At 29.7% G+C, this 25,321-nt stretch overlaps 1 protein-coding gene across 1 annotated transcript; it reads left to right on the top strand.

Moving 5' to 3' along the window:
* Positions 1-10,068: 10,068 nt before the first annotated feature.
* On the top strand, positions 10,069-10,833 carry LOC107622044 (putative calcium-binding protein CML11). The gene has a single exon (XM_016323974.3). The coding sequence runs from the start codon at positions 10,216-10,218 to the stop codon at positions 10,714-10,716; it is 501 nt and encodes a 166-aa protein (XP_016179460.1). The 5' UTR covers positions 10,069-10,215; the 3' UTR covers positions 10,717-10,833.
* Positions 10,834-25,321: the final 14,488 nt, after the last annotated feature.

The raw sequence follows: 25,321 nt of genomic DNA, 5'->3' as shown, positions 1-25,321 counted from the left end.
TTAGATGATTCATGCAACACTTAAGTACCATTGTCGTTTTTTGCGCGTTCTTTCTTAAATTTTAAGCAATAATTTATGACCCTGGTTCAACTTATTGCTAACGCATAATAATCACATGTCATACATTATCTGATTATCATATATTGCCTCGAATCGTCTATCATATATTAAACACAGCAGCCACATATACACTACAGAATCGCTCGATCACCATCGGTATAGAGATCATCTGATCAAATGATTTCATCGTATTAAAATTTTTCTTATGAAAATAATATAAATTTTAAAAATAATGTGACTTTTGATTTTGCAAAAACAAGGACATGTAGTGAAAACAGTGATGTGGCATCTTCTCAAAATTCTAACTTGTTTAAAACATTTGTTGGCTTTTCAATAAAAATCATATTCATCTCTCCATGTTTACTTTGAAGAAAAAACACGTAATACTTGTCTTTGTTTTTTCTGGATAGATCGAACAATCTTCAGTCCTAAATATTACATCACAAACTCATCCACACTACCCACTCATACACCCAATATTTTTAAAGATTTCTATTTACTACTTGGTTTTGCCAAAATTCAAACCCAAATGTAGCATTTTAAAAAATATGCTAATATACAGCTGCTTGTCTTGTTCAATTTATAGGTAAAAATGATAGCGATTAAATCAAATCTTTAAACTACATGAAATCGTAGTTAATAAAAAAGATTTGGAGGCCACCTAAATAAAGACACCTAAAACGTCTCTTTTTAAAGATGTTTTTATATTGTATTTTAATTGGTTTTTGTATAATTTATTCGGTGTTCCTCATCACATATTATTAAATTTTTCAAAAGATTTTCTTTCCAAAAACAATAAAAAATATTTAATTTAAACTAAAACAAAAAAGGTAATAGATTAACTATTAGATTTTTTTAAAAGATTATTTATATAAAACAATATATCACATTCATAAAAAAAAAAAAAATATATATATATATATATATATATATATATATATATATAAAACAAGCTCTTAAAATTTTTATAAATAAAAAAATAATTAATTTTTATTCGTATAATATATAAACAATTACTATATTATTATTATATTATAGATTAAAATTTACTAATTTAAATTTTTTTTTAAATATAAGCATTAGAAATAAATAAATTTTTTATAACAAGATATAATGTAACAAAATATATATAATATTAATTAGTTTTTAAAAAATTCTGAAAAGATGATTTTTTTTAATAAAGTGTTATTAAAAAATTAACACTATAAAAACTAATTTCAACCAATATGATATAATAGGTTATTAAATATATTTAATACAAAACACATTGAATATAAATTTTTATTGAGTTTAAATTTTAAATGATTTTTAATTGAATTTCGAATATTTTTATTTTAAAGAGTTAAAATATTTTAACATCATTTTTTCGTATCGTTTTAATTGAGTTTTTTATTTTTTAAATTATAAACCTTATTTATAATTAAGAGTAATGTTTTAACACCACCAATTAGTCACACATAAAAATACAAGAACAATTCTATTGTCATAATTATAATCTAACTTTATAAGCAATACAATACAATAAAACTATATATAAGTAATATAACTAAATTTTATCTACATCTATAGTCATATTTCATAAATAATATAATTAAATTATATTTATGTTTATAATTAAAATATGAATAAAAATATAAAAAATTATCAGGATGGTTAATTTTTTTCGTTCATATTTTTTTTTTGTGAAAAGTTTAATTATTCTAATAATTAATTTTTTTTAAAAAAAGATAATTGAATAACACAAAAAAGTCTTATTAAGAGTAATTTATTTATATATGATTAAAAAATAATTGAATAATTATATACGGTAAAAAATTAATATTATTAAAAAATAAAAATAAAATTTATTTTAAAATTAAAAATAAAGTTTATTTAAAAATAAAATTAAAAATCATGTTTTTTTTTCTTTTTTCCAAAATTTATCTACGAGTAATTCTATAAATATTTTATGATGAATAAAATATTAAATTCGTTCTAAAATTTATTCTAATAAAATTTATTTTTATTCTACTAAACGTTAAATAAACTATTGAAAAGAATTTTGTTTCCTCCATTAGAGAAGAATGATAAACTTCCATACTTCTATTATGTTATGGCAATAATTTGGCCTGTTATTTTTTAATGTACATAATAATAATAATAATAATAATAATAATAATAATAATAATAATAATAATAATAATAATAAAAACAAGTATATCACAATAAAAAAGGAAGCACCTCACCAAATAATTTATCATCCGAATTATATATGAATCAAATTGATAATATGAGGGCTAACACTACGAAAATTGATAACAAGGTTAGGGACTTACAAAACCTTTCTTAAGATCATAGAAAAAAAACGTTTATATTGTGTGATATATAAAACAATTTATCATATTATTATTATTATTACATTCTATATATATATATATATATATATATATATATATATATATATATGAGCAAAAAAAGTCCAACTGTTTTAAAGTAAAATTTTCTTTTAATATTTGATTAAATGTTCTTGTATTTAGTACTTTTTTTTTTGGCACTTCCTCTTAGTTAAAAATATAATCATTATAATTTTTTAGTTATTATTGTTAGGGGTGTTTACAGATGGGATATGGCTAAAATTTTGATCCAATCTGCACTAAACTCATTAGATCAAATTCGATATTCGCACTTTTTATGTTTGGATCAGATATCAAATATATCCATAAAATGAAAAATATTAAAAAAATTTATTTTTATAAAAAAAGTCAATAATTTTTTTTGTTTACTTTTGTAAACATATTTACTTCTATCTGATTAGAGTGTGGATCTGATTCGATCCAATCCGATCATCTTACAGATCAGATCATATCCTCAAGTTACAGATCAGATACGGATAAATACTGTGAATTTATATGGATATGATCTAATCTATGAACACCTCTAACTACTACTATAGGTTCATTGTTGCAAAAGAATGTTTCTTTTATTATAAACCATTATTAGATCTTAATTACCATTAAAACAACTTAATTGTCAACAAAGAGATAATACTTATTGGTCTCTGAAATTATGTTCGTATTTGAATCCATAGTTATAAAAACCGAACTGGATCGGCTGGTTCGATCGGAAAACTAGTGAACCAGACTAAACCGGATTCTAGTCTGGTTCAGTTTACTCCTTGGACCGTTTAAAGAATAAAACCGATGTGAACCAATAAGAACCGATACAAACCGGTCTAACCAAACTGGTCTGCTTGAAAAATTTTTTAAAATGTCTCCACAAGGTCTCGAACCAAGAACCTTGGAGCAAAAACAACCTCTACTTGCTACTTAACCATTGCACTTCTAAGTACTATATTTGATAAATACTAATTATATAGTATACATAAATATCTAATTTAATTTAATTTTTGTTTTTTCTATTTTTAAAATTAATTATATTTTAATTATATACCATTATTAATATAAATATAAATTTCACTAAAAATTTATTAATTTACTTGATCTATTTTATTGCTAGTATTGTGATTAAGGTTATTTGTTTTGATGTTAGTGTTAAAATCTACTGATATTATAGTTAGATGATAGGCTTTGTGAATTAATTATTTTTTTATTGTGTCAAAATAAGATACTATTGTAGAATTAAAATTTTATGATTTTTTTATATTAGTTATTTTTAGAAGTTGAGACTTGATTCTTCATAAAATGTTAGTGAAGATATGTATTTCAAATTTTAATTTTAAGTTTTTAACTATTTTATATTTTATATTTACGTGAGACCGGTTTTATCGGTTCAACCAGTTATTTATCGGTTGAACCAATAAACAGGTGAACCAGTAGCTTGACCGGTTCGATCACTGGTTCGGTTCTAACAACTATGTTTCAATCTAATTTCAAAAATTTTGATTTACTCAATTTAGTCTCCTAGCTTAATAGTTATGACTCACATTGGTTCCTAATCTTATTTTTGTCACTGTCTCACAAAATCGTTAACAACATTCTGAGATAGACTAACGACTGTTACATTATACATTCTAGCAACTGTTTGATGTGACAATTGAAATTTTTTTTACCTTATTTTTTTTTCAACTAAACACTTAAAACCCTAATATGAGTCACAGATACCTAAGTTAAAAAATCAAACTAAGTAAATTGAAACTTTAAAAATCAGATTAAAGCTCGAATATAACTTCAAAACAGAACTTTAACTTATGTAGTGATTAATTTAAATGAGAATCAAATAAATCAAAATTCAACATAATTTTTATCAATATTTTCAAATTCGAAATTTCTAAACCAAAATTAACTAGGATTTTTCTTTAAATTAAAAATTTAATGAAATAGTGATTTTAATTATCTTAACCAATGTCCTAATTAATTACTTTTATGTCTTAAAAAAACTGTATATGAAAAAAAAATAATTAATTTGTCTACTTTAATAAATAGTTATTTTACTAAAATGAAAGAAACTATTTTTTTAGAATTATTTAAGAACTAATTAATATTATATATATTTTGTTACACTACATTTAGTTATAAAAAATTTATTTATTTCTAATGCTTATATTAAAAATAAAAAGAAAATTTAAATTAGTGAATCTTAATCTATAATATAATAATAATATAGTAATTATTTTATATATTGTACGAATATAAATTAATTTTTTTTATTTATTAAAATTTTAAGAGCTTGTTATATATATATATATATATATATATATATATATATTGATGAATGTGATATATTTTTTTATGTAAATAATTTTTAAAAAAATCTAATAGTTAATTTATTACTTTTTTTGTTTTAGTCCAAATTAAATATTTTTTATTATTTTTGAAAAGAAAATCTTTTGAGGAATTTAATAATATGTAATAAGGAACACCGAATAAATTATACAGAAACCAATTAAAACACAACATAAAAACATCTTTAAAAAAAGACGTTTTAGGCGTCTTTATTTGAGTGGCCTCCAAAAAGATTTTGGTAGTCTAAAATATCATAAATCACAACAGCAGCTCATCAATTATTAGATTTTAGTTTATGAGCGCCACTACCGCACTACGTGTACATTTCTCTTTCGAACAACTTATAAAAATGAATTTCAGAAAAATAACAATCAATTTACTCCTTACGTCTCTATCTTATATTCAAATTGATCTCTAAATTTTGAAATAAATTAATTTGGTCATATTGAATGTTTTACCATCCTGCTTTTTTTTTATGAAGGATAATGTGATTTTTGACAAAAAAGAGTCAATTCGATCTTTGTTTTTGATTTTCGTGAGACAATTTAGTTTTTTTGAGTTTCGCCGTCAAACACTAAAAGAAGTTGTTGATTTGGCACGTTAAGATAGTGAGATGAACGTTAAGTATCAACATGGATGGTTAGAAAAAGACAGGAGCCGATTTGTCTCAAAACTTATATCGGTCAGGGCCTATTTGTCCCTATTTATTCGTACAAAACGACGTAGTTTTAACACCAAATTAGTGAGAAGTCTATTTGTCCTAAAAAAATTTGATTCAATATTTTTTCAAAAATTTTTATTGTTGTGATATTTAGAGCATCTCTAATGGAATATTTTTAAAGTATCACTTTTAATACTTTCAAGAAGTGAATTGATTTAGAATTGAAATCTGCATTGGAACTATCACTTTAGTGTACGCCTGTACGGTATCACCTTAACAGAGAACCAATAAAATTTTGCCACTTGTATAATTATGTTAATAAAATAATTAAAAAATATAAAGTTCTAATTGAATTGAAACTAAGCATTAAAGGGACAAATTTCACTTTCAATTTTAAATCACTATTTATGACAAATGATCTCACAAATATTTTAAATAAAATTGAAATTGAAACTGACATTGAAGATACTCTTATTATATTAGTAATTTTTCAATAAATATTTCATTATATGATATAATAAAGATAAACTAATTAATAATATTTAATACATTATTATAGATATTAAAGAAATAAAAAATAATTGAAAGGACTAAATAATAAACCTAATTATCTTTTTTATATTTCATAAATAAGTATTTCTCTCTCTTAATTATTAATTTTTTTTATTTTGACGCACTTATTTGATTTTATATTTTTTTTAATGTACAAATAATATTTTTGAAAAAAAAATTTACAAGGATACAAGGCTTAATGCCAAATAGGAATTGTTCCGAGAGTTACCTGAAACTGGGTTGCCTTAGGTCTTGTAAGTGAGGCCCAAATCTTCAACGGAGTGAGTTCCAACTTGTCCCACGTCCGGTGCCCGTCGTCCGAGTTGTTTGTCAGAAGGTGGGGGGTGGTACCTGCAAAACACTCCGATGCCTAAGTCAACAAGGATTTTAGCAGGTTTAAGTATATTGGAACTTGACTGTACCTGAGTGTGTCAGGGTATTTATAGGAGATGAGCCAATAACTACCGCTGAAATAGTTCCACTTCTTATGGTGGATAACTGCCCCTTTATCCTAGGGTTGTTGAGATCTCTCTTCTAGAAGTGGGTGAGAGATTCGAGGAAGTAATTACTTTCGTGCGTAAGCATGAGCTGTCCGTTTTCGTCGAATCCGCCCTCTATAGGAGGTCGGGTGAGTGTTAGAGGCCATCCTTGTAGTTGGGCCTTTCAACCTTATTGGGCTTGGCTTATGTTTTGGGTCAGGGTATGAACAGTGGTCCTACTTGAGTCCGGCCTCTTCGCTGTGAGTCAGATTCAAGTATAGAGTAAGTCGGAGATGTTCAGGTCGGTATCTTCCTTCAAGTCGGAAAGCGACGTGATTTCGAAGTAAAAACCAATGTGATTTCAAGTTGCCAACCGTCGCGTCCATTGGCTTTTCGCATTAACACGTGGGGGGCAGTTACATTGGTAACGGCACACTCTTTAAATGAGTGGGGCTTTTTACAGTTTTGCCCCTAGTGCCTTAAAAATACTTTCTCCCTTTTTCTCTTTCTTCTTTTTCGTCTTCCTCTGTAAACTTTCTTTCTCTCTTTCGCGCTTTCTTCGTCTTTCTTCAGCATTTGGTGCCTCAAGACGTTCGCTTCTCCTTTGTTGAAAACTCTCCTCCCTTTGTCCTTCCCCAAAGAAAGGTTAGTTTCTTACTGCTATACTTTTTATAGTGTTTCCACTGTTTTCGTGATCTCTGCTTGATGGACTAGGTGTTTGTTAAGAAATTCTATGTAGTTTTTATGTATCTTTGTTGTCGTTTCAGTGTTGTATCTATTAGGGACCTTCGCTTTTTCTTCAAAAGATTATTTCTTTGTGGCTGTGGGTTGCTCTTTTAAAGAAACTGTCTCTGTTTCGAACTTGTTTGTAATGATTCTTTTTCTTTTGTGTAATGTAGGTATGCCATCTATATGTCTCGTCCCTCTGTTTTCAAAATGTCTTCGAGGGTTCCTGAGAATTTGTTGAGATGGGTAGATGCCTCAGTTCTTTGTGAAATTCTTTTAGTAGATAGTGTTTTTGTGGATGAGTTTCGAAAGCACCATAGGCTCTATAGTTCTGGGGAGGACAAGGTGAAGTACGAGTTAGTTGCCCCTGACCCAAAAGACCGAGTCTGCTTTGGCAGAGTTGTAGATTCTGAGTCCCCTTTATTTTTATGTATAATTGTCTTTTCACTTGACTTAGGGTGACGTTTCCTTTTTCTGATTTTGAAACAGAAGTCCTTTCTTACTGTATAGTTGCTCCTTCCCAACTACACCCAAATTCTTGGGGTTTCATGAAAATCTAACAGCTTGCCAGTCGCGAGCTTGATTTTCTGATTTCTTTACGGGTATTTTTCTTTCTGTTTCATCTTACCAAGCCTTTCAGCACTGCTTCTAATAAAAATAACCAACAATGGGTTTCCTTCCGAGCTATTTAAGGTCGGAAAGTCTTTTCTACTTTTGACGAATCCTTCCATGATTTCAAGAATTTCTTTTTCAAAGTCCAAGCCGTAGAGGGTCACCATCCATTTTTTCTAAACGAGAATGATGAGCCTCGCTTCGCACTATACTAGGTAGAGGCAGTCTCTGTTGAAAAATATAATTTGGTGGATTTGGATGAAGTCAAAGAGGTTGTAGCTGAATTCTTCCGAGAGGCTTGGGGATGAGCTCCAAACCTCGACACCAAAAAATTTCTTATCGGGACCCCCGAACTATGTCTGTACCGAGCTAGGTGACCTCCTTTTTTTTTTAATTTTGTAGATAATTATTTGTTTTTTTGACTTGTTTATTGATGTCCTTTCATTTCCTTTTGTAGAAAAAATGAAAAGCAGGTCTAAAAGCATACCAGAAGCCTTACCAAGATGTTGTCAAGATGGTAGATGTAATTATGTAAACATATATTATATTAAATAATTTAGTCAAACTATTTAACGGATCAACTATATTTTTATATAAAAATATTATATTATATGTAAGTAGAGACGGATCTAAAAATTTTAATATGAAGGGGTCGAATTTTAGATTATTTTTTTCATTCTATAAAAATAATTAACATATAATTATTAGAGTTAATTTTTTAAAAGATTTATCAATATATATAATTATAAATTTTTTTCATAATTTTATTTTTAATATTACATAAAAGAAATATAACAATATCAATAGTACATTATAAAATTATAAAATACCAATAAGTTATAGCGTGTTTAGTTAAAAATTACCACATATTTTATTAATTAAAATTAATTCTTTCAAAAATTTTAAAAAATTTAAAATAAATTATAAATTATTAATTGTTTGAAAACCACTATATTTTTTCTTTTAACAACGTAAATTTAAAAGAAAAATGAGTATTTTTTACAAGAAAAAAATATCAAAGTACATAATGTGATTATTAAAATATAACTACGTAAGTCATTATTAATATAATAATATAAATATTAAATATGTTAATATAAAAAGTTAAATGATTTTTTTTTTAATAAATATAGAGATTATTATATAAAAACTAATTTGAAAGGTACAAATTTTTGAAGGTATGATATCAAATTAGTTAAGTAAAAAATATTATTGAATTAAATAATTAAGACATAAATTCATTACATAGTAAAAAATAATACATATAAAATTACTAAATTATTTAATATTTTTTATTTTTTAAACACATATCTTATATAATTTTTTAAAATTTTGGAGGGCCGAGGCCAGGCCACTACTCCCCCCTAAGTCCGTCCCTGTAAGTTAAAATGAGCCACAATCTTTAAAGTATGGATATTTTATTTAGTCATGGTATTTATATATGATACACATTTTGAATACAACACTCAATCAATATTTGTTTGATATATGTTTTTTGCGTGTTTAACTGTGTATTAATAAAAAATAAAAAAATATATTTATTTAGACATATTTAAATATCATCAAATATCAATCTGTTTAATATTATTTTTAATATGTATTCTTGAAATAAATTTAAAAATAATATATTTTATATAATTTTAAAAAATAATAAATTATTTAAAATATTAATTTATATTTTAATATTAATAATATGATATTATTATAATTTATTTAAAAATTATCTTATATATAATACCTTAAAAAAAATTAAAATTCATGTATCTATGACCCTACGATATAAGTCATAATATATTCATGTATAAATATATGTATTATTTTATATTTTTTAATATATTATATTTTATATATATTACATAAATAATTAATTTAATAATTGATTTTTGATATGCAATAAATTGGTTTTTAATTTTTTATAATAGTGTTCATCTTCTTGCTAAATCCAATTGTCAATTATTTAAGTTCGGTACAAATTTATACCAAACAAAAATTGATAAGTACGAATTTTGACGCGATAGATGGTAAAATCATGTGTAAAGTGTTTGTTTGGAAGATTCAAACAATACCTACAGATCCGACATTTGGGTCAAACATACCTGGGAGTTCGGAGACGCCGTCGGAGAAGGATATGGCCGGGGAGGGAAGAGAGAGAACAACCACATCCCATCACATCACCTCGCATTGCATCTAAGCACTTGCTTTGATCTCCGATCCCATCCCGTCCTTGCCTGTTGGAATTGGATGATTTGATCTAGTCATGGCTAATTAGTTTTAATTTGCATCCTCAAACTAATTAATAATAAAGTAGACAGAGAGAAAAGAAAGACCATTAATTTATCATTGATTTGATTGATTGATTGATTGATAGATAGATAGAAAGGCACAGGTGGAAATCAATCGCAGAATGAGCGGCAACAAGAAGCATCAAGGAACGAGTTTGGACGAGGAGCATATCGCAGAGTTGAGGGAGATATTCCGTTCGTTCGATAGGAACAACGACGGAAGCCTGACACAGCTGGAGCTGAGCTCCCTTCTGAGGTCGCTGGGGCTAAAGCCCAGCGGGGACCAGCTGGAGGCCTTCATCAACAAGGCCGACACCAACAACAACGGGCTCATCGAGTTCTCTGAGTTCGTCGCCCTCGTAGCCCCTGAAATCCTCCCGGCTAAGTCCCCCTACACAGAAGAGCAGTTGCGCCAGCTCTTCAAGATGTTCGACCGCGATGGCAATGGTTTCATCACCGCGGCCGAGCTTGCGCACTCCATGGCCCGCCTCGGCCATGCCCTCACCGCCGACGAGCTCACTGGCATGATCCGGGAGGCTGACACCGATGGTGATGGCCGCATCAATTTTCAGGAGTTCTCTCACGCTATCACTTCTGCTGCTTTTGATAATTCATGGGCCTAGCCACTCACGTTAATTTCTCCCTAGGTGTGTAAATGATTCCATCGTACCTCAGTTTATTCTTTCTAACTTCGTTCTCCCCAACTACGTACTCATTCATAAATGAATCAGCTGCTCATGACAAATGGTATTAATTAAGGGAGCTACTCAAATGAAGATGCAAAAAACATCTTTTTATGAAGATGCTTTGTATAAAAGTGTGATTTATTGATTTGGCCACACTTCAAATAAAAACAACACTTTTATAACATATCAAAATCTAACCCTACACTCCATCATCTAAGGGTCAAAAAAAAAAATCATCACATGAAGACAATTATAATATCTTCATGGGAGTACCCACCATTAATTAATTGCTCTTTTTAATAATCTACTGTATATAATCTATTTGTACGAAGCAAGCCACTCATACGGTGGCTTAAAAGGTCCTCTTTAGTCTTTATCGGACAATTATGTGGATAGAGTAGATGATCTCATGATCTGTCTGTGTTTAGGGATGGGCGTTAATTAATTAATGTATTTATTATGAGAATGGTAACGTAGAGCTATCATTGATCAAGAATTTTGATTTTTGGGAAGGGTCATCCAATAAGAAGGATTTCAATTTTTTTAAATGAACGATTTGAAAATTTATTAATTCTAATAACTGATTAATTACAAAGTGGATCATTCGGATCTTTCAATTCATAGATTTGGATATTGGACCTATGAATGGGGATATTTTCGAAACTCACAAAGAAAAAAGGAAGTGAGTTAGACAAAAAGAGAAGAGACTTGGACAAAAAAAGAAGTAACTTGGACAAAAAGAAACAAAGTAACTTAGACAAATCTTTTTTTTTTTCCATAACCTCAACCTCAGACCAATCAATCGAATATTGATTAATACGTAATCGATTGAACACTACTTGAAAACGGCTATTCTAAATGTTCCTGGAAATTCTTGCTCTCATTGGACCATTTGTATCTACATGCATTAAGATCCCAATTCATGTATCTCTCGGTTCGAGAAATCAAAATAAGAGGATCGAACCATTTCTTCTGACTCTTTTTCAAATTTGATAACTGGTGGTTGATCGTATATTTCATTATAGTTCTATGATTCATAGTATCATTTTCTATTTGATACCTTTGAATTTCATATTCGAAGGTGCGATCGAATCGATTATTTTTAATGAATGGATTCAATACATTTCTTATGTACCATAGGTGCTATATTGGATTTGAATCAGATTTCGGATCAATCTATATTGATTGACTGCCTCCATCATGTTGTTGCTAGCAAATACCACTATTTTTTGTTTTAGATCTTTCAAATCATTCCCGCAAGAGGTCCGGACCCATTTTTTTATGAGCCTTTGATAAAAAGATTCATTCTCTTCATAAAAAAAAGGAGGTAGAAACAATAAAGATTTATTTTTCGACTCATCCCTGGAGTTGAATACCCCCCTCAAGAATTGTTTTTGATCCAATCCGGAGGAATCAATAGAAAAAGCAAATCCCTTATGATACACCAGATTCGGCTCGGTTATTGATAGAGTGAATAGATCTGCCATTTTTTGAGATCTCTCTTCTGATTTAAAATCGTGGTGTAACGTATATCCCCCTGTTCCGTTCATGGAATAGATGAAATAAACCAAAAAATGAATTTTTGTTCAAGAATGAAATCTTATTGGAACTGTTTAGTTCAACCTTCGGAACCATATCTCATCCCGAATCTGATGAAATAGGATGAATTGAGACAGTATTTTGATACTGACACGGACACGGGACACGAAAAAACATAGGACACGCCGTTACGTGAATTTTAAAATCTTACATGACACGGGAACACGCATATATATAAAATATAAAGTATTTTTTAGATAAATTGTAATGATATTTTGATATTTTATTGATATTAAAATATAAATAAAAATTTTAACTATTTTTAATATCTTATTTTAATTATATCAAGTATTTAAAATATTTTTATTTTAATAAATAATAATATATACTATATCTAAATTTATTTTAAAAATATATGTTAAGAATAAGAATGGACACGCGGACACGTAACGGTATTTAGGTGTGTCCAAGCGTGTCCGGAGAAGAATTTTTTATTTTTTATTAAGACACGGTTGGACACAGCAGACACGCGTGTCGGACGAGTATCGGTGAGTATCGTGTCCAAAATGTGTCCGACTCACGGACATGATAACTCAGCGAAGTGTCCGTACTTCATAGCAGTAGACTGACAAAAATTCAAAAATATTTTATCTATCTTAGTATTTTTAATTTTATGTATGTAATATTATATTTATTATCTTTAATATTACTTAATTTTTTCAGAAATAATAAAAGAATATAAAATAAAATAATTAGTTTATTTGAATAGTTTTGACTTTTGAATGAATTAAGTTTTGGAAAATATTAGAGAATCAATCGTTTTAGTGGAAAAAAAAATAAAGTATTAATTATCTAGCATTTTTATTAAATTTTTGGACACATAAAATTAATGTTTTTTTTAGGTGAATTGTAGGTTTTATATTAGCCAAACAGTAACATGCAAATTTGACATGGACTGGACTAATATATTAGACTCTTATGATTTGAGTTCTTTTAATTTATTGCTTTGGAATGCCTTTTAAAAATATAATTATAATATTTTTTTAAATCACACCTTAAAAAAACATAAATGAACTAATTAAGAAACATAAATTAGTAATAAAATGAAAGTAAAAATTTAATTAATTCAGCAAAAAAATTGTTAAACTTATAATTTTTTTAAGTAACAAATGAAATAATAATTGTAAATGGATTGAATTAATATATAACTATAGATTATCATTAATAGTCTTATATAATTATGGCAGAAAGTGAACTGAATTGAGTTAAGTTTTGTCAAATTTAAGTTTGACTAATAAAAATTAAATTTAATTTATAATTTAACTCATTAATAATCGAGTTTATTTATTTGTAAAGTTCAAATTTGAGTCACCAAAACTTCATAAATGAACTCAAATAATATTAATATAATCAATAAATTTATATAAATAAATTATAAATCATATATATAAAAAATATCCATAGGTATATTATCTATCTATTAATTATTAATTTATGTTATCTGTCAACATTATATATAAAAAGAGTAAAGTATTATTTTTGTTTCCAACGTTTGGAGTAAGTTTTAAAGTTGTTCCTAGCATTTCAATCGTCCTATTTAAGTCCCTAACGTTTTAAAATTGGCTCAATATTATTCTGCGGTTAGGGATCCGTTAACAGAATTGACGGCAGGACAAAATTGAGATGATTTTAAAACGTTAGGAATGGGACGAAAACAATACATAGAAATAAATTTTAATTTTATTCTTCAATAATATCAATTTTTTACTGTATATAATATATAATTATTTTTTAATCACATATAAATAAATTACACTTAATCATACTACCTTCATTCTAAACAATTTTTTTTATATATTTTTATATTAACTTATAACTTTAAGTGTAAAATTATATAAAAAAAATTATTTGGAATGAAAGTAATGTGATTAAGTGTAATTTACTTAAATGTGAATATGTGATTAAAAAATAATTGAATACTATGTACGGTAAAAAATTAATATTATTGAAGGATAAAACAAAAATTTATTTCTATATATCATTTTTGTCCCTAACGTTTTCGTCCTATTTAAGTCCCTAACATTTTAAAATTGTCTTAATTTTGTCCCGCCGTCAATTCTGTTAACGGATCCCTAACGGCAGGACAACATTTAGTTAATTTTGAAATGTTAGGGATTTAAATAGGACGATTGAAACGTTAGGAACAACTTTGGGACTTACCCTAAATGTTGGAGACAAAAACGATATTTTACTCTATAAAAAAATACTATGAAATTTTATATTAAAATATTAATATATAAGTATATTGTTCTCTTCTATCGTACATAATTTAATTAAATTTGTTATATTTTAATATGTCAATTATTTAACTTTTAATAAAATAAACAAAGATATTACTATTTGAGAAAGAAATTTAAATCATGTATTTATTTTTTGCAGAAACAGTTTATGGAGATAATATTTAAAATAAATAAATACGTAATTACGAATGAATTTATAGTGATTATTTTTATATTTATAAAAAACTTAATTATGCGACGGTGGAAAAACTTAATTATTTTGTTATGAATAGTTTGATTATTCCAATCTAGAAAGTTTGATTGCCTCCGGGTGGGTGGTTGGAAAAATGATGAAAATAAGTAAATTGTTGAGATAAATGATGTGGATGTCTATTTAGGATTTATTTAGGATTTGTTTGGGTGAATTTTTTAAAAAAGATTTTTTTTAATTATTTTTTTATAAAAAATTTTATAAAAAGGTAAAAGTAATTTTATGTTTGGGTATCTCATATTCTCATGTAAAAAGATCTTTTTATCTGTTAATTATGTTTGGATATAACAATATAAAAGTATTTTTTTGTCTATTTATTACATGAAAAATATCTTTTATTTAAAGAAAAAATATCTTTTAAAAAAAGATGTAAATTACAATTTCTCAAAAAAGATATTTTTTATTTTTCTAATGTTTTTATTTTTATTACTAGAAATTTGCCAAATACGTTAAAAAGATATTTTTTCATTGAAAAAAAATCTCTTTTTATTAAAATAATGACGCACAAACAAGCGCTTAATGAACGGTTTATTCTTTTTAAGATGAGAATTCATTTTTCTCAAAATAGATTGAAATTAATAAAATTAAAAGGCAATATTCTTGTACGCCTATAAATAGGCATGAACCGATGCAAAAGAAACATACACATATAAGCAATAAAAACACTCTTTTCTCCTTTTACACTATTAATAATTTCTCTCGCTCTGTCTTTACTGCATATAAATATATAAATAATTTTATTGAGTTAATTATATTAATACTAGAGTCTTCTATTTACACATCTTATTTTATATTTAGTACATCTTCCTTATTTATTTTACAACACGTTATTAGCACGAGACTCTGATCAAATTTTAGAAAGACTCAGGTAATAAATTTTCATTATGTCGAAATTCTCTCATCGTGAATTTAATGCTCTTGATATATATCTGGAAACAACTATTTATCATGGATACTAGATGTTGAAATCCATTTTGATTCAATGGATCTTGGAGATATCATTAAGGCTGAAAATAATGCATCGCAAAAGGATAAAGTCAAAGTCATGATCTTCTTTCGTCGTCATCTTGACAAAGGATTGAAAAATAAATATCTCACATTAAAAGATCATGCAGATCTGTGGAAAAACCTTGAAGAAAGGTATAATCATCAAATGACAGTGATACTTCCTCAAGCCTGATATGAATGGACGCACTTGCGTTCACAGGATTTTAAATCCATAAATGAATATAATTCAGCAATGTTTCAAATCACCTCACGAATGAAATTATGTGGGGAAAAGATAACTGATAATGATATGTTAGAGAAAACTTTCTCAACCTTCAATGCCTCGAATGTGCTCCTGCAGCAGTATCGAGAAAAAGGATTTAAAAAATATTCTGAGTTAATTTCTTACCGTCTTGTTGCTAAACGCAACAATAAGTTGCTCTTAAAAAATCATGAAGCACGCCTAGTTGGCGCCGCCCCATTTTCTGAAGCAAATGCAGCAAATCATTACTCTAGAAGAGATAAATGACAAGGTTTTGGTAACAAAAAAAATTATGGAAGGAAGAAAAATTATATTCACAAGAAAGGATCTCACTAGAAGTGGGATAAAGAAAGAAACACTGGGTAAAATAAATCAATAGATGATAAATGTTTCCGTTGTGTTAGAAAGGGCTATTGGTCGCGTACCTGTCGTACCCCAAGACACCTAGTCTATCTTTATCAAGCATCTTTGAAAAAGGACGACAAAGGAAAGGAGACAAATTTCGTTTCAAATGATGCTAAAAATTCCACTACTCATTATGATGTATCTGATTTCTTTGAGAATCTCGAAGGAAATATTGGTAATTTGATCAATGGTGGAATAGTCTAATATGTGAGTATTCATGTAAACAAATAATTGTTAAGCATATGAATTTCAAGTATGATTTATAATAAAATATTTATGAATTTTAAAATTATTGAATGTGCCAAGATAATAATAATAATAATAAAATTTTTAGTATATATTATACTTCTTAAAAAAACAATTTCAATCAAGAATTCAATTTGAATGTGCATGTACTACTACTCATTTTATTATTATTATTATTATTTATCTTTGAAGAAAATGGCAATGATATATAATGAAGATGTATGCCTTGCGGATAGTGCAAGTTCGCAGACCATTATCAAAAGTAATATATATTTTACCCATCTTGTGCCAAAAGAAGAATATGTTAATACTATTATTGGCTTAGACAATGTGATAGAAGGCTCTGGAAGAGCTATAATTTTGTTTCTTGGAGGAAAAAAAATCATAATAACTAATGTACTATTGTCTACTAAGTCTCTAAGGAACTTATTGAGTTTTAAAAATATTCGCCAAAATGGATATCATATTAAAATTATGAATGAGGGAAACCATGAGTACTTATATATCACAACTCATGATTCAAATAAAAAGATTATATTAAAAAAGTTATCCTCATTTTCATATGGGTTATATTATACCAAAATTAGTGCAATTGAATCACATGCCATTGTAAACCAGAAGTTTACTAGCCCAAATGAATTCATAACTTAGCATGATGGATTGGATCATCCGGGAACAACAATGTGCGGAGAATTATTGAAAACTCCCATGGACATTCACTAAAGAACTAGAAGATTCTTAAATCTAGTAAATTTTGTTGTGCTGCATGCTCTCAGGGAAAATTAATTTTAAGGTCATCACCAGTAAAGATTGGATTTGTGTCCCCTGAACTCCTAAAAAGGATTCAAAACGATATATGTGGACCTATTCATCCACCATGTGGATCTTTTAGATATTTTATGGTTCTAATAGCCGCATCTTCGAGATGGTCACATGTGTGCTTATTGTCTTCTCGCAACCTGGCGTTTGCGAGATTACTTGCTCAAATTATTCAATTAAAAGCACAATTTCCAGGAAATCCAATCAAAGCAATTTGTCTTGATAATGCTAGTGAATTTACTTCCCAAACTTTTAATGCTTATTGTATGGCTAATGGAATAAGAGTTGAACATCCAATAGCTCATATTCACACACAAGGTGGGTTAGTAGAAACTTATTAAACGCCTTCAATTAATTTCTAGACCCTTGCTTATGAGAACAAATCTCCTAACCTCGACTTGGGGATAGGGCTGGCAATGGGTAGGGTAGGGTAGGGTTTGGACCTTACCCTAACCCTACCCGCGGGTTAAAAATTCTATTAAAACTCTACCCTACCCTACCCGCGGGTTGAGAATCTCTTAACCCTAACCCTACCCGCACCCTAAAGTTCTAAACCCTACCATACCCTACCCTACCCTACCCGCAGATATATCAAATTTTTTCAAAGTAAATATAAAATTCAATCATTTCAAATTTTATACATATTAATAACATAAAAAATAACAAACTAATACTCTAAATTACTAAATTAACTAACTAGTTTAGTGGTTATTCATTTATTGCAAGTCATTACATAAGAGAGGTTGTAGGTTCAACTCTCACTTCTTTCACTATATACCTAATTTTTATAAAATATGTGTTATATATTTGAGGTGCGGGTAGGGTAGGGTAGGGTACACCCGTACCCTACCCTACCCGCAGGCATACCCGGACCATACCCTACCATACCCGCTGCGGGTAGGGTAGCCTACCCTACCAGAACGGATTGGACCGGGTTGGGTACCCGCGGGTAGGGTATGAATTGCCAGCCCTACTTGGGGACATGCTATTTTACATGCTGTAACACTTATTCATTTGAGGCTAACAAGTTACCATCAGTTCCCTCCTGTGCAATTAGCTTTTGGCCAGCAGCCAAATGTTTTGCTTTTAAGAATATTCGGGTGTGCGATATGTTCTCATTGCACCACCTTCTCGCACCAAAATGGGACCCCAAAGAAAATTGGGAATATATGTTGGATATGATTCTCCTTCTATAGTGAGGTATCTTGAAACACAAACTAAAATCCTAGATAACCCTAGAAAACCCTAGATAACCCTAAAAAATCCTAGATAACCCTAAAAAGCCCTAGAAATTTCTAAAAACCCTAGAAAACCCTAAAGAAACCTAGATAGCCCTAGAAAACCCTAGAAAACTTAGAAAACCCTAGAAAACCCTAGATAACCCTAGAAAACCCTAGATAACCCTAGATAACCCTAGAAAACCCTAGAAAACCCTAAAAAATCCTATAAAACCTTAGCTAACCCAAGAAAATTCTAGATAACCCTAGAAATCCCTAGAAAATCTTAGATAACCCTAGAAAACCCTTGAAAACCCTAGAAAACCCTAGAAAGCCCTAGAAAACTATAGAAAACCCTAGATAACCCTAGAAAATTCGAGAAAATCCTTGAAAATTCTAGAAAACCCTATATAACCCTAGAAAATCCTAAATAACCCTAGAAAACCCTAGATATCCCTAGAAATTCCTAGAAAACCTTAGATAACCCTAGAAAATCCTAAAAAATCTAGAAAACCCTTAAAAACCCTAGAAAACCCTAGAAAGCCCTAGAAAACCATAGAAAACCCTAGATAACCCTAGAAAACCTAGAAACCCTTGAAAAACCTAGAAAACTCTAGATAACCCTAGAAAATCCTAGATAACCCTAGAAAACCCTAGATAACCCTAAAATTCCTAGATAAACCTAAAAAGCCTTAGAAATTTCTAAAAACCCTAGAAAACCCTAAGGAACCCTAGATACTCCTAGAAAACCCTAGAAAACTTAGAAAACACTAGAAAACCCTAGATAACCCTAGAAAACCCTAGATAACCCTAGATAATGCTAGAAAACCCTAGATAACCCTAGATAACCCTAGAAAACCCTAGAAAATACTAGATAACCCTAGAAAACCCTAGAAAACCCTAGATAACCCTAGATAACCCAAGAAAATCCTAAAAAACCCTATAAAACCTTAGCTAACCCTAGAAAATACTAGATAACCCTAGAAAATCCTAGATAACCCTAGAAAATCCTAGATAATGCTAGAAAACCCTTGAAAATCCTAGAAAACCCTAGAAAATCCTAGAAAGCCCTAGAAAACTATAGAAAACCCTAGATAACCCTAGAAAACCCTAGAAAATCCTTGATAATTCTAGAAAACCCTAGAAAATTATAGATAACCCTAGAAAACCCTAGATAACCCTAGAAATTCCTAGAAAACCTTAGATAACCCTAGAAAACCCTAAAAAACCTAAAAAACCCTTGAAAACCCTAGAAAACCCTAGAAAATCCTAGATAACCCTAGAAAACCCTAGATAACCCTAGAAATTCATAAATAACCCTAGAAAACCCTAGATAACCCTAGAAAACCCTTGATAACCCTAAAAACACTACAAAACCTTAGATAACCCGAGAAAACCCTAGATAACCCTAGAAAAACCTAGATGACGCTAGAAAGTCCTAGATAACCCTAAAAAACCCTAGAAAATCCTAGATAACCCTAGAAAACTCTAGATAACCCTAGAAATTCCTAGAAAACCTTAGATAACCCTAGAAAACCCTAAAAAACCTAGAAAACCCTTGAAAACTTTAGAAAATTCTAGAAAACTCTAGAAAGCCCTAGAAAATCATAGAAAACCCTAGATAACCCTAGAAAACCTAGATACCCTTGAAAAACCTAGAAAACCATAGATAACCCTAGAAAGTCCTAGATAATCCTAGAAATCCCTAGATAACCCTAAAAAATCCTAGATAAGCCTAAAAAGACCTAGAAATTTCTAAAAACCCTAGAAAACCCTAAAGAACCCTAGATACCCCTAGAAAACCCTAGAAAACTTAAAAAATACTAGATAACCCTAGATAATTCTAGAAAACCCTAGATAACCTTAGATAACCCTAGATAACCCTAGAAAATCCTAGATAACCCTAGAAAACCCTAGAAAACCCTAGATAACCATAAAAAACATAAGAAAACCCTATACAACCTTAGCTAACCCTAGAAAATCCTAGATAACCCTAGAAAATTCTAGATAACCCTAGAAAATCCTAGATAACCCTCGAAAACCCTTGAAAACCCTAGAAAACCCTAGAAAATCCTAGAAAGCCTGAGAAAACTATAGAAAACCCTAGCTAACCCTAGAAAACCCAAGAAAATCTTTAAAAATTCTAGAAAACCCTATATAACCCTAGAAAATCCTAGATAACCCTAGAAAACCCTAGATAACCGTAGAAATTCCTAGAAAACCTTAGATAACCCTAGAAAACCCTAAAAAACCTAGGAAACCCTTGTTAACCTTAGAAAACCCTAGAAAATCCTAGATAACACTAGAAAATCCTAGATAACCCTAAAAAATCCTGAATAACCCTAGAAAACCCTAGATAACCCTAGAAAACCCTAGATAACCCTAGAAAACCCTTGATAACCCTTAAAACACTATAAAACCTTAGATAACCCTAGAAAATCCTAGATAACCCTAGAAAAACCTAGATAACGCTAGAAAATCCTAGATAACCCTAGAAAACCCTAGATAACTCTAGAAAATTCTAGATAACCATAGAAAATCCTAGATAACACTAGAAAATCCTACATAACCCTAGAAAGCCCTAAAAATTCTTAAAAACCCGTGAAAATCCTAGAAAACCCTAAAGAACCCTAGATAACATTAGAAAACCCTAGATAACCCTAGAAAACCCTAGATAACCCTAAAGAACCATAGTTAACCCTAGAAAACCCTAGAAAACCTAGAAAGCTCTAGAAAACCCTAGATAACCCTAGAAAACCCTAGAAAACTCTAGATAACCCTAGAAAACCCTAGATAACCCTAGAAAAACCTAGATAACCCTAAAAAATCATAGAAAATCCTAGATAACCCCAAAAAACCCTAGAAAACCCTATAAAACTTTAGATAACCCTAAAAAACCCTAGATAACCCTAGAAACCCTACATAACCCTAAAAAATTCTAGATAACCCTAGAAAACCCTAAAAACCCTAGAAAACCCTAGAAAACCCTAGAAAATCCTAGAAAGACCTAGAAAACCATAGAAAATACTAGATAATCCTAGATAACATTAGAAAACCTAGAAACCCTTGAAAAACCTAGAAAACCCTAGATAACCCTAGAAAATCCTAGATAACCCTAAAAAATCCTAGATAACCCTAAAAAAATCCTAGTTAATCCTAAAAATCCTATAAAATGCCAAAGAACCCTAGATAGCCCTAGAAAACCCTAAAAAACTTAGAAAACCCTAGAAAATCCTAGATAATCCTAGAAAACTCTAGATAACCCTAGATAATGCTAGAAAACCCTAGATAACCCTAGATAACCCTAGAAAACCCTAGAAAACACTAGATAACCTTAGAGAACCCTAGAAAACCCTAGATAACCCTAGAAAATCCAAGAAATCCCTAAAAAACCCTATCAAACCTTAGCTAACCCTAGAAAACCCTAGATAACCCTAGAAATCTCTAGATAACCCTAGAAAATCCTAGATAACCCTAAAAAACCCTTGAAAACCCTAGAAACCTCTAGAGAACCCTAGAAAGCCCTAGAAAACTATAGAAAACCCTAGATAACCCTAGAAAACCTTAGAAAATCCTTGAAAATTCTAGAAAACCCTATATAACCCTAGAAAATCCTAAGTATCCCTAAAAATTTGTAGAAAGCCTTAGATAACCCTAGAAAACCCTAAAAAACCTAGAAAACCCTTGAAAACCCTAGAAAACCCTAGAAAATCCTAGAAAGCCCTGGAAAACTATAGAAAACCCTAGATAACCCTAGAAAACACTAGAAACCCTTGAAAAATCTAGAAAACCCTAGATAATCCTAGAAAATCCTAAATAAACTTAGAAAACCCTAGATAACCCTAAAAAATCCTAGAAAACCCTAAAAAGTCCGAGAAATTTCTAAAAACCATAGAAAATCCTAAAGAACCCTAGATACCCCTAGAAAACCCTAGAAAACTTAGAAAACTCTAGAAAATCCTAGATAACCCTAGAAAACCCTAGATAACCCTAGATAATCCTAGAAAATCCTAGATAACCCTAGACAACCCTAGAAAACCCTAGAAAATACTAGATAACCCTAGAAAATCCTAGAAAACCCTAGAAAATCCTAGAAAACCCTAGATAACCCTAGATAACCCAAAAAAAAATCCTAAAAAACCCTATAAAACCTTAGCTAACCCTAGAAAATCCTAGATAATCCTAGAAAATCCTAGATAACGCTAGAAAACCCTTGAAAACCCTAGAAAATCCTAGAAAATCCTAGAAAGCCCTAGAAAACTATAGAAAACCCTAGATAACCCTGGAAAATCCTAGAAAATCTTTGAAAATTTTAGAAAATCCTATATAACCCTAGAAAATCCTAGAAAAGCCTAGAAAACCCTAGAAAATCCTAGAAAGCCCTAGAAAATACTAGAAAACCCTAAAAAATCCTAGATAATCCTAGAAAGCCCTAGAAAACTATAGAAAACCCTAGATAACCCTAGAAAACCCTGGAAAATCCTAAATAACCCTAGAAAATCCTAGATAACCCTAGAAAACCCTAGATAACCCTAGAAAACCCTTGATAACCCTAAAAACACTATAAAACCTTAGATAACCCTAGAAAATCCTATATAACCCAAGAAAAACCTAGATAACGCTAGAAAATCCTAGATAACCCTAGAAAACCCTAGATAACCCTAGAAAATCCTAGATAACCCTAGAAATTCCTAGAAAACCTTAGATAACCCTAGAAAATCCTAAAATACCAAGAAAACCCTTGAAAACCCTAGAAAACCCTAGAAAGCCCTAGAAAACCATAGAAAACCCTAGATAACCCTAGATAACCCTAGAAAACCTAGAAACCCTTGAAAAACCTAAAAAACCCTAGATAACCCTAGAAAATCCTAGATAACCCTAGAAAACCCTAGATAACCCTAAAAATCCTAGATAACCCTAAAAAGCCCTAGAAATTTCTAAAAACCCTAAAGAACCCTAGATACCCCTAAAAAACTCTAGAAAACTTAGAAAACACTAGAAAACCATAGATAACCATAGAAAATCCTAGATAATCCTAGATAATCTTAGAAAATCCTAGATAACCCTAGAAAACCCTAGAAAATCCTAGAAAACACTAGATAACCCTAGAAAACCCTAGAAAACCCTAGATAACCCTAGAAAACCCAAGAAAATCCTAAAAAACCCTATAAAACCTTAGCTAACCCTAGAAAACCCTAGTTAACCCTAGAAAACGCTAGATAACTATAGAAAATCCTAGATAACCCTAGAAAACCCTTGAAAATCCTAGAAAATCCTAGAAAATCCTAAAAAGCCCTAGAAAACTATAGAAAACCCTAGCAAACCCTAGAAAACCCTAGAAAATCCTTGAAACTTTTAGAAAATCTTATATAACCCTAGAAAATCCTAGATAACCCTAGAAAACCCTAGATAACCCTAGAAATTCCTAAAAAAACCTTAGATAACCCTAGAAAACCCTAGAATCCCTTGATAACCCTAGAAAACCCTAGATAACTCTAGAAAACCCTTGATAACTCTAAAAACACTATAAAACCTTAGATAACCCTAGAAAACCCTAGATAACCCTAGAAAAACCTAGATAACGCTAGAAAACCTAGATAACCCTAGAAAATCCTAGAAAATCCTAATAACCCTAGAAAACCCTAAAAAATTCTAGAAAACCTAGAAAACCCTTGAAAACCCTAGAAAACCCTAGAAAACTTTAGAAAGCTCTAGAAAACCCTAGAAAACCTTAGAAAACTCTAGAAATCCCTAGAAAATCCTAGAAAACCCTAGATAACCCTAAAAAACCCAAGAAAACCTAAAAAACCCTTGAAAATCCTAGAAAACCCTAAATAATTCTAGAAAATCCTAGATAACCCTAGAAAACCATAGAAATTTCCAAAATACCCTAGAAAACCCTAAAAAACCCTATATAATCTTAGATAACCCTAGAAAATCCTAGATAACCCAAGAAAACCCAAGATAACCCTAGAAAATCCTAGATAACCGTAGAAAACCCTAGATAACACTAGAACATCCTAGATAACCCTAGAAAGCCCTAGAAATTTTTAAAAACCCTAGAAAATCCTAGAAAATCCTAAAGAATCCTAAATAACCCTAGAAAACCCTAGATAACCCTAGAAAACCCTAGAAAACCCTAGAAAACTCTAGATAACCCTAGATAATCCTAGAAAACCCTAGATAACCCTAGACTAGATAACCCTAAATAACCCTAGAAAAACTTAGATAACCTTAGAAAATGCTAGAAAGCCCTAAAAAATCCTAGAAAATCCTAGATAATCCTAGAAAATCCTAGATAACCCTAGAAAACCTAGATAATCCGAGAAAATCCTAAAAAACCCTAGAAAGCCCTAGAAATTTCTAAAGAACCTAGATAACCCTAGAAAACACTAGAAAACCTAGAAAACCCTAGATAACCCTAGATAACCCTAGAAAACCCTATATAATCCTAGAAAATCCTAGAAAATCCTAGATAACCCTAGAAAATCCTAGAGAATCCTAAAAATCCTATAAA

This window comes from Arachis ipaensis, chromosome B10, assembly GCF_059453495.1.
Source record: "Arachis ipaensis isolate K30076 ecotype BB chromosome B10, ASM5945349v1, whole genome shotgun sequence".
Classification (NCBI taxonomy): domain Eukaryota; kingdom Viridiplantae; phylum Streptophyta; class Magnoliopsida; order Fabales; family Fabaceae; genus Arachis; species Arachis ipaensis.
This window is presented reverse-complemented; position numbering and strand designations above follow the sequence as displayed.